This window comes from Calonectris borealis, chromosome 22 (genome assembly GCF_964195595.1).
Source record: "Calonectris borealis chromosome 22, bCalBor7.hap1.2, whole genome shotgun sequence".
NCBI lineage: Eukaryota > Metazoa > Chordata > Aves > Procellariiformes > Procellariidae > Calonectris > Calonectris borealis.
In genome coordinates, this window is record NC_134333.1 from 3,475,365 (window position 1) to 3,486,552 (window position 11,188).

Genomic DNA, 11,188 nt, shown 5'->3' on the forward strand with positions numbered 1-11,188 from the left:
GTTCCCTAATGGCCCATCAATTAGAGGCTGCAGAGCTCTGGTCTCCCTCCTTGGCTCCCTTATCACTTCCTCAGAGATTGGTGTCCCTGTCTGCTTTGTTTATCACTTTCCCTTTTACTTTTTCTTCCCTTGGAAAGGAAAAGGGACTTGGTCTGACAGCCTTAGTGAACCAGCAGCTCTCACCTCCCACATGCCCCGACAGTGGCCTCTGCTGAACTTGCTCGGGTGAGCGCGTTCCTCGGGACACTGAAGGGCTCCTGTCCCTAGAGAAAACTGGGTCTCTGGAGTCAAGGCTTTGGGAGGAAACCCCATGTTGAGCTCAGTCTTTGAAGTGTCTCCCTGCAACAACTGCAGAAATGCTAAGCCATGGCATTCCCTTTCCAGGAAGCCCGCGATGTTACAAACATGAAGGAAAAGGGAAAGACTGGCCAAAAGTCCAACCAGTTTCAGATGTAAGGTGGGTGTGAAAAAGCACTCAGGTCACATAAAATGTCATTCTGGAAGGAGTTAGTTTGCACCCCCATATTGCAACTTATTTATTGTTTGCCCTCCCAGATGTCCTGCATCTCCTGCAAGATCCTGAATCCACCCTCAGAGCTCTTTGTGTACAGCTGAGGATGAAGACAGACCTGAATTCCACCTCCAGATGGGATCCAAATCTCATCATTCTTACCCCATCCAGGTGGGAATGGGGCTTCTCATCCACCTTCGTGTGGATGAGACGTGTGCAGAGGGGGACAAACTGGATCCGAGAACGGCAGCCACCAGCATCTTTCTGTTGGGCAGAGAACCCAGAGGGACTCAGGGACACTCCCCCAGCCAAGCACTGGTGAGTCCCCAGAGCTGGAGGAGAGACCTGAAAAGCAGGGGGACAGCTCAAGAGGTTGGACAGGGAATCTTGTCCAGTGCCTGGCTGATGGGTCTTGCTCACACGTTGAGGCTTTCACTGATCCCCAGATGCAGGGCTAGGAAGACATTTTCCCTCTTTGGGCTTCTTTGGCTAGGAGGTTAAACCGCAGGAGCAGTCACGTCTCCTACCAAGAGTCCCCTTCTCCAACAGTGGTCATTGGGGCATGCTGAGGAAGAGTAAGATCTGGACAAGCAGCTGGGATACTTCTCCTGAATACTCACTGCTTGTCCCACTCAGTTTCAGGGCTCGGGGGTGTTCCTGAGTCTGCTGTGGCAATGCACCCCCGTGGCAAGGAAGGCCAACAGCGTGCTGGGCTGCAGTAGGAAGAGCATTGCCAGCAGGACAAGGGACCTGATCCTTCCTCCCTACTCAGCGCTGGTGAGGCCACATCTGGAGTGCTGGGTCCAGTTCTGGGCTCCCCAGTACAAGAAAGATATTGGAGCGAGCCCAGCGAAATGGTGCAGGGACTGGAGCATCTTCCCTATGAGGACATGCTGAGAGGTCTGCAGTGTTCAGCGTGGGGAAGAGAAGGCTCATGGGGGATCTTGGCAGTGTGTGTCAATAGCTGATGGGAGGGAATGAAGAAGAGATTCTTCTGCGTCAGGCGCCCTGGGGACTCCACACCTCTGCCACTCTGCTCTGTAGGGTGAGAAATTAGAGTTGTTGAAGTGCTCAGCCCAAGGAAAGACCCCAAACTGTGACCCTCACTGTGTTCCAGGTTTGCAAGGGCCAAGGGGAGGTTGTTCAGCAGCGGGAGGTTCATGTTTGGGCAGTCAGGCCACAGCTGGGCTTTTCTCAGCCCTCCAAGTCAGAAGGTGCTGGAGCATCCTCTCAGGCAGACATACCCTGGTGTAGAAGCGCTGCCTCTCAGCTCCAGGTCTCATGGCCAAAGGGGCCTGGGGCACCTGAAAGTTCCCGTAGGAGCCTGAAGGAAGAGATCAAGCAGTCTGCTGGCAGGCAATAGGAGGCTGCAGGCAGTTTTCCTGCTTTTTGCTCCTCCCCGAGATCACAGCCAGCCCAGCCAGCCCCCAGCCAGGGAGGAGTGTCCATGGTGAACTTCTCCTGCCATCCAGTGCCCAGCCAGAGGCAGGGGCCTGCACCCACGTCTCTCGGAGATGGAGACAGGCCCCTTCGCAGCCCCGATGTGCTCCTTGTGCCTCGCCAGTGTCTGAGAGGAGGAAGAACCAAAGGCACCTAGATCCAGGTGTCTGACGCCCTGTGCCCACAGGGGTTTCTCTCCCTTCTCCCCAGACCACAGATGAGGCCCTTCAAGGGAAATGTCTCTGGGAACAGCACTGCTGTCAACGTCCCACCCAGAGACAGACACACGGCTGCTCGTTGGCAGGAGGACGTCCAGCACAACCCTCTTTACCGCAGTCTTCTCACTGACCCTCAGGGTAGTGTGACCGACCCCTTGTCTGGGGATGACGCCTGCCAGAAGGGTGAGGAGATCATCGCATAAACTGGGGGTGTTTCTGCCCACAGGGGGATCAGACTCCTCACGGGTGGAGTGGAAAAGTGTTTTGGGGTTGTGCAAGACATGGGGTGTTCAGGGGAAGGAGCAGAGACAGGGACAGGGAAGGACCGAGGCTGCGGGGCGCGGGGACTGCGGGGCTCGGCGGGGCCGGGGCCGGGGCCGGTGCCGGTGGGGCGGGGGAACCGCCCCGGGGCGGGGCGGGGCGGGGCGGGGCGGGGCGGGGCGGCCCCTGCGGGCGGAGCGGCAGCGCCCCCTGGCGGGCCCGCCCGGGGCTGTCCCCCCGCCCCCGACACACCCGCCCGGCCCCGCCCGCGGCGGTTCGTGCCCGGCCGCAGCCCCGGCTCCTCTCCCCGTGTCTCCCACGGCGCAGTAATACACCGCCGCGTCCCCGCGCCGGGGCCGGGCGAGCCACAGGGCGCTGGACCGGCGGTCTGCCGCCACCGACAGCCGCCCCGGCGGCTCCTGCACCTCCTTGGACCCTTTGTTGCTGAGCGCCAGGAACGCGGGGCCTCGGCCCGGGAGCTGACGGTACCAGTAGATGAGGTCGTAAGACTTTATGTTGGGGTGTGAGCAGTTGATGGCGATGCCGGTGCCCTCGGTGGTCTCTGCCGACGGCTCCTGCTGCACCTGGGCTCTGCCCGCAGCCACTGCCGAGAAAGGAGAAGGAAAGGCCAAAGATCACCAAAGATCGCCCAGCTCTGATGGCTCTTTTCCCAGAGAAACCATCAGGAAGAGCGGCAGTGAGACAGAGCCAGACTGGAACGGATGGGGACGTGTGTCCATCCACAGGGACGGAGAGTGATCCTGGTGTGGGTGTGTGGAGCAGGGGGAGAAGTCGGGGGGGGGATTTGGAATTGGTGCATGCAGAGATAGAATGAAAGTCAAGTGCATGGATGGATGGGTGGCGAGAGGGAGAGGAATCAGGGGAGTTGAGTGTGTTACAGTGAAGGAAGGAGGGCTGAATTCAGAAGAAGAATAAATGCTGAATGCACAGGGGGATGAGAGGATGTATAGAATAACGGCATGGTGCAGGAAAGCAAACGTGCTTACAGGTATGAAGGAAGCAGAGGGAGAGATGAGGGATGGGTCTCAGAGTAGGAAAAGGGGTTAGGGATGGTAGATGCCTGGAGAGAGGAGTCAAAAGATGGGTGGATAAATGGAGGAAGAGGAGACAGGGAGAGGGGTTGTTACAGTGAAGGCCAGAGGGCTATATTCAGGGCAATAAGAACTGCGGAATGCACAGGGGAAGGAGAGGGAGCATGGAAAAGCAGGGATACGTGCAAGAAAGCTCGTACCGACAGAGATGATGGAAAAATAGGGAGACCAGGAAGAGGGGACTCGGAGGGTTTGGAAAGGGGGACGAGAGATGGCAGAGAGGCAGGGAGGGGGAAAGAGACGTCGAAGAAGGAGAGGGAAGAGCTGGCGCTGGGCTCCCTGGGGAGCAGCCCGGGCACAGCCCCGGCCCCATCCACCACCGCCAGCCCCGCGCACCCAGGAGCACCGCGGCCAGCCCCGCCAGCCCTGCGCCCCGGCACCGCCGCATCCCGCCGCTCCGCCGCCCGCGCCTCGCTGCCCCCCGCCAGCCCCGGCTCTCTGCTCCGGCCGCGGCGCCTCCTCTCCACCGCCTCCTCTCCTCTCCGCCGCCGCCAGCTCCGCCCCGGGGCTGAGCCCTGCGCCGGCGCCGCTCGGGGTCTCGCCCGGGCTGAGAAGGCTCGGTGGCTCTGCAGGGGCACAAGTTGCTCTCCCGGGGAATGGGCTCTCCCCTCCTGCAGCAAGGACTCCCCAGCAAGAATAAGGCTGCACAGCGCCGGGGGCAGCCCGGGGCAGCAGCAGGGCCCTGCCCCAGGAGATGGAGCAGCTTCCCAGAGCTGTCTCCCAGCTCAGGGGCTGGAAACAGCAGCCACTGGTGTCCTGCGGGTGGGAGTGAGGAGGGTGAGAGCCTCCCTTCAGCTGCCTCTCTGCAGTCCCAGCACCATGCCTAAAAGTGGTGTTGAGGCAAAGGGGGTGTGAGGACACACGTGCCCATGGGTGTGCAGGGGTCAGGGAGGGCAGGGGTGGTGGGGACTCACAGAGTCAGAATGTAGGTGAGAAGGGACCTCCAGAGGTCATCTAGATCACCGCCCTGCTCAGAACAGATCCCATTAGATCAGGTTGCTCAAGGTCACATTCAGTCCAGCCTTGAACACCTCTCAGGATGGAGATTGCACAATGTGCCTGGGAAACACGTTCCTGGGAAAATCGGGGGCTGGTCCCAGACCCTTGAGGACATCATTAAGGTCAGATAGGAGCTTCTAACTCTGCAGGAATTTTTTTTCTTTTCCTTGTAATATTGGGATTCTTTGGGGGCTGTAGCAATGGGGATGTTCTCTAGTGTTTGTATTATCCTTCACACACAGACTTGGGACACGGAGAAGCTCAATGTCTGGAAAGGCCATGACAGCTTCGACTCTGTTGTGATTTGTCTCCGTCTTACAGTGACAAAACTGCTGACTGAACCACTGCCAAACCCTTGAGCTCATGAAAGCTGATGGGACTGGCCAGTGACTGATGCGTTGCCTTAACTGTAGGGTCTGAAGGACTTGCCTAGAGTCATCTAGAGGGGCTGAAGGCTGGTGTCAGGATTCCTGGTTCTCAGTGGTGTGTGCATGATCGTGCTCACGTACGTGTCCATCTGGCTGTGCTCATGTGTGCATTCGCACATACATGTGTGTGCCTGTGGTAATGCACATGCAAAATGGGTGTGCACAAATGTTCTATGTGTGTGTGTGTTTGGGCAATTGTGTCCATGAGCGTGTACGTGTTTTAGCCCACGCACGTGCCTTCGTGCAGGAGAGCATGAATGTGTGTGACTGGTCTGCATATATGTAATTGTGTGGGCATAGGTGTGTGTAGATGTGTGCTTTTGTGTGTGTGCCTCTGTGTGGAGGAGCACGCATGTAGATCTGCATGCAAATGCATGCGTGTAGGAGCATGCATATGTATAAGCACGTGTGTTTGGATATCTGTGCGTACATGCTGGTATGGGGCGTGGCTGTGCATGTTGGTATGCACATGGACTCCTTTTGACCCGTGTGTGCACACACCTCTTTACAAGTGCACACGTATGAGTTGTTCTTTGGGTGCGTGTAAGCTCAAGCGTGTGGTTGTGCCCGTGTGTGTGAATTTGTGTGTGCACTGAAGGGGAAGTTCAAATTGTAACTGCTCAGCAGTGGCAATTGGTGACCAAGCAATGATCTGCCATGGAGAGCAAGAAGGCTCAAACACAGAAGGGGTTAAAGTGGTGGCAGCAGGAATGCCAGAGACAGAAGGATTCCCTGTGAGGGGGTGCAGTTTCCCTTGGTGATGAGATAAGAAACAGCTGCACATTGTCTTGTAGCAATCTGGAATGTGAATGCTCAGTGGCCACCTTTGGGCAGCAGAGCTGGTGCTGGAGGACAGACCCAAGGCCAGGCTGAAGTGCCCCATGCCAACGCTCACAGGATCGGTGCTGGTGCCAGTGCACATAAGGAATTGGCTCCTGACACATCTTTGCAGACTCTTTGCAGAACTGCTTATGGAGGTAGGACTCTGTCCAAGACATTGATCATTTGGTGTTTTTTTTTCTTCAAATCTAAGCAAAAGCGTGTATTTAATTTGCCTCAGAAGGCACCATAAAAATTCCCCAACAGCAAACATATCTGTGTGTGTGCGTGTGAGTGCGCATACCTCTGCGTGTGTCTAGGGGTGCATGTGTGTGCACCCATGAGGGCATGGCAAAGGTCTTGCTAAAGTCAAGGTACACCACAGCCAGTGCCCTCCCCTTCCCCACAGTGCCAGTCCCCTCCTCACAGAAAGCAATGAGGTTGGTGAGGCATGATTTGCCCTCGGTAAACCCAGGTGAGCTGCTCCCAACCCCCTTCTTGCCTTTCATGAGTCAAGCAATGGCTTCTGAGATTATTTGCTCCATCTTCCTTCCAGGGAGTGAGTAGGGACTGTCCAGTCAGCTCCTTGAACACCCTTGGATGGGGCCCATGTGGTCCCATGAACTTCTGTATGTCCAAATAATAGTAAGAGCTCGTTAATTGTTTCTGCTTCTACTGTGCGTGCTGCTTCATTCTCATAGAGTCCGTGGGAAGGGTCGGGGCTGTGGTAGGCCTGAGGAGAAGCCATACCAGTAAAAACTGAGGAGAAAGAGGCATCGAGTACGTCAGCCTTTTCCCGATCATTTGTCACCAGGTCCCCATCCTCACCGAACAATAAATAAGCCCACACCTACTCAGCCTTCCAAGCCCCCCATCCCATGGCTAAAGCCCATATCCATGTCCACGGTACTCAGGGACAGACAGAGAGCAGGGAAAGGGCTTTTGTGGGGGTGAAAGGGCTCAAGCGGGGCACGTTACTCTCACCAGCTGCATCTCGCCCTCACCCCAAGTGCAGATCAGTCTCCCCTCAACCACACTGAAGCCTTGGACACAGGACTTGCAGAAGATGACTCTGTCAAGTCCAACTCCTGTGCGGTGGCCCTGGACAGTGTACACAGCCTCCGTTTGGGTGCGAGTCTTCCCAACTAACTCTAGATGCCAAGAGGTTGAGACTTGTGTGTGTGTGTGTGTTGTTTAAGCCAGCTGTCTAGTCTATCTTGAGTGTGAACAGAAGAAAAATAGATGCTGGTAGGCATGGATTGCCTGATCTGTACGAGACAGGGTGAACTGAGGTTTGACAGTGCCTATTTCTCTCCGCTGATGATCAACGGAGCAAAGATGAGTAGCTCACCTGCAGACACCTGCTCTGGAGGCAACGGAGATCAATTTCCCCCAACTCATGTCTTGTTTGACTTTGTGCTTAGATCTTTACTTAGATCTTCACTTCAAGGAAGACTGAAGACTTAGGCCTTAACTGCAGATAGAGGCTCGGAAATGAGGTAGGTCAATCCCTTACCTTACTCTCTCTCTATTCCAGTGTCCAGGTTGCCTTTAGTTATCTCCACCCTGGAGGTTTCAAGACCACATGAATATTCAGCACCAAATACTTGACGTTTCCAGTCTCTTGGGACGTGGCTGTTTCAGACGTCTCCCGCCTGTCAGCAAGGGGCCACGCAAGAGAGCACGGAGCTCCTGACAAGGTTCACACACCCCAGCTGCAGGCAGGAGGCAAACACCCAGCCTGACAGCCACTTCAGAGAATGGCACTGCTGTTCTTAGGTTGGCCGGTGTGAAGAGAGAGCATCACCCATCTCCAGCAAACCCATGAGATCCCCGGAGATCCAACTCCCTGTGGCACACAGCGGGGAACAGAAAACCGCCTCCTCGGTGCGGCCAGTTTGAGCTTCAGTGCGTTGATGAGGTGGGTGTGGGGATGTTTTTATGCTCACGATGCTGGTGACCCTCTGGTGTATACTCCCACTAGATGGAGCTAAACTGGAGGGAGTTTACACCGTGTGTGTGCACACAAAGCCCCCGTTGTGGAAGTACAGTGGTGGCTGTCAGGGGGAAAGAACATCGGGAGCACAAGCTGTGGGTACCTACCAGGTGGATGGAGAGGAAACAACGTCGGGCCATTGTGTACAGCTTGAAGTGAGTCGGCAAGCTGCTCATCCACACTTCTCCTGGCATCACGGCCTCCAGAGCTGTTCCAAGAAATCAACCTCTTTCCAATGTTCTCCCTCAGCTGAGGGGACCAAGGCTTCATCTGGAGGATGGTGCATGAAGAGATGTCGTTTGGATCATTTCCATTGGCCGCGTTGGTGAATGAAGCCTGCCCAAGCCCTCTAGCACAGACTTCCAATGCCTTGCATGTTTAAGGAGAGCCAGATTAAGGGGGATTTCTCTGCTCTTTAGCCACATGAGATTTCTGGTATGTCAACTCCTAAGGAGGAAGAAAGGAGGGAAAGGGATCCTTGCGGTGGTGGTTCAGCTCCACCTGTCTTAGATACCTACCTGAGGATGAGATCGGTTCTCCCCTAGAGAACTGATCAAGAATCCCTCCCTGTCTGCAGGGAGGGCATAGATGAAACCCTTCGGTTCACCTGGCTTCTCAGCAGAGCTACCCTGGCGGGGATCCAGCTCAGAGAATTTTGCCCTCAATCACTGAGGCATGGATATCTCTGCCCAAGTTGAGACGCCCAACATCCATCCGAGCTGCTCGCTAGACTCCTGCCTTAGTCCTCAGAGGCAACCTGGCACTTCTAGAGGGCTTTTAGCCCTGTATATGAGGCAAGATGAGCCATGACTCTCTCCCAAGTGCCTTTTCTCTGTCCAAGGAAGGGGGGTAAGCTGAGGAGCTGAGATAAGAGTATTTCACCATACATCTTCCAACTTGGTCAGCAGAAGTCCTTCCCCTGACTCTGAGATGGCAAAATTACAAAGAGGTGAGCCTTACCCCTAGTAGCTGTGCTGAGAAGGAGACATCAGTGGAGGTAATGGAGGTATTTGCAAAAGCTTCCTGTGCTGAGCCTTGGAAGAAAGCAAATGTACGAGACCACGCGTCCTTGAGTAATGACTGTCATGCTAGCCTGCTGCCCTGTGCTGCTGCCATCTCAGTTGGAAACTGTGGGAAAATAACGGAAGATCGGCGAGGAGGATTGTAAACACGCTCGAGTGACTTGCAGCTGGGGTGTCGAAAAACACATGTATCATACTAACCGTTGTTTAGCCCTGCGTGTAGGACAAGTGGAACATCTGTGTTTAGATAACATAGGCCTGTGATAGACCTAGAGGCACCTATCGAACATGCTTGAGATGCCTGCCCTGCTGTGGGAAAGATCAAAGCACCGTGGTAAACTACGCCTGCGCAAATCCCTGATATGCAGGCGAAACCAGCAGGTTTATTGATCCTCCAGCACGGACTGAGCTCCGCAGTGCCTGCGTCCCAGGTGCTGCTTCGGGGATCCCCGCTTGGCGAGGTAATGAAAACGAATTTTCGCTTTGCATTTCACCCCTGGTTTTGTGGTTGTTCCTGTGTCCTGCCTGTGCCGGCTCACACAGAACCCCTTGTGATCAGCTGAAGAGGTGAGAAAATCTCTTCCAGCGCCACATTGTCATGAGAGTTTTCTGTTCCCTCAGTCTCATTTGCTGAGATTGCAACTCAGTATTTCCTGCCCTGAAGAGTGCAGGTGTGTTATTGCCTTCCTCTGCAACAGCCTTTCAGGGAGCTGGAGACCCTCGGCCTGCCATCCACAGTTTCCTAAGTGGGATTTTCATCTCATGGAAGCAATTGCATTCACCGTGTTCTAAAGGAGATGCCTGCGCTCGATCTGATAAGTAGTTCTCCATGCTCATTTGATGGTGTAGGCCTGATCTTCAGGGTCAGGTTGAGTTGTCCAAACACGTTTCTGCAGCAAAGAATTTCCCTGACAATTTTAAGTTAGGGCAGATGCTGTTTTCGCATGCTCTGCACCAACTACTTTTTCAGGGATGATGGCTTTGTTTCACTACCAGTAGCATCTGAAGGACCAGCACAGGCATGCGAACTCTCACAGAGACTTTCCTGTCTTTGCAGATGAACCTCAACACTTAGGGGCACACTGCAAATGGGACAAGTGTGGAAGAATTCATCCCTCTTGGCTTCCCAGGCATGTGGCATTCCCGGATCTCCCCTGTGGTGGTATTTGCGCTGATGTACTCCCTGACAGCCATGGGCAATGCATCCATCATAGCCCTCGTGTGGATGAACAGCATCCTCCCTACCCCAGTGTACTTTTTCCTCTGTAGTCTCGCCTTTCTGGAGATCTGGTACACTACGGGTGTTGTTCCCAAAGCCATGGGAGTCATGCTAGGGACTAGCCAGACCATCTCCTTCGGTGTCTGCATCCTCCAGTTGTTCTTTCTTCTCTCCCTCGGCTCCACTGAGTGTTTTCTCCTCTCTCTCATGGCCTATGACCGCTACCCAGCCACACGCTACCCCTTGGGATACAGCTCCCTCATGAACAGTGTCCTCTCTGCTCGGCTGGTGCTCAGCTCCTGGCTGGGAGGCTTTCTGGCCACCTTGCTGCTGGCCTTTCTGACATCCAGGCTGACGTTCCCTGGGCCAGATGTCATCAATCATTTTCTCTGCGATATAGATTCTTGTATCCAGTTTCTGAAGGCACTTTTTTATTTTTAATTAAAAATATGCAAATGACTATGCCTCAAGCTAGATATGTCAGGGCATTTCCACATCTAAAACCCCACATCAGTTTTTAACAGTTCTTGTTCCACCCATTTCGGGCTTTGTTGTGAAAACACCTTAATGTGATTGGCCAAGTCCCCAGACTGCAGGGCTGTGAAAGGCTGGCTGGGTAGCAAGCCTCTCTTCACACTCATTGGGGGGACATTAGCACTTCCAGAGGGCACTTGATTTTCCCCTTCCCGTTCTCATTCCAGAACAGATGAATCATGTTCCCAAAGCTCTTCTTTCTGCACACTGACAGTGAAGGGCGTCCATGCGACCACTTCACAAGGAGGAGGCACCAACTCGGCAGATACACTTTTATGAACAGAGCGGGATTGATTTCACCTGGGTGTAGAGCTCTCCAGGTGAGATGATTGAGTCCGGACTGAACGTCTACTCCTCCCTTCTGGAAGCAGTGGTGCTTCTGGAGGCGATTCTCTGGCGTCCACCTGTCCTGGGCATCTGGCTCTTAGACCTGCAGCCAGGCCCAGGCACCAGTGCCCAAGGACAGGCTGATGCCCACCCTTGTCAGCCGTGCTCTCTTTCTCAGTGGCATTTGGGAAAATCCCTGGGACAGCCCACGGAGGCTGGAGAAAGAGCCTGAGCCTAGGTCTGTCCTCAGGTAGCATCACTGCTTGTCATTCCTTGCTTTTGGGGGAGAATTGTGTCTGTGG

General features: G+C 54.7%; 1 pseudogene and 1 gene segment (V, D, J or C); one reads left to right on the forward strand and one right to left on the reverse strand.

Moving 5' to 3' along the window:
• Positions 1 to 2,400: 2,400 nt before the first annotated feature.
• Positions 2,401 to 3,930, reverse strand: LOC142091767 (T cell receptor alpha variable 4-like). The segment is given in 3 exon segments: positions 2,401 to 2,408; positions 2,687 to 3,034; positions 3,879 to 3,930. Coding segments are annotated over 3 exon segments (408 nt in total).
• A 5,777-nt stretch (positions 3,931 to 9,707) lies between these two features.
• Positions 9,708 to 10,907, forward strand: LOC142091616 (olfactory receptor 6F1-like; annotated as a pseudogene).
• The last annotated feature ends 281 nt before the right edge of the window (positions 10,908 to 11,188 follow it).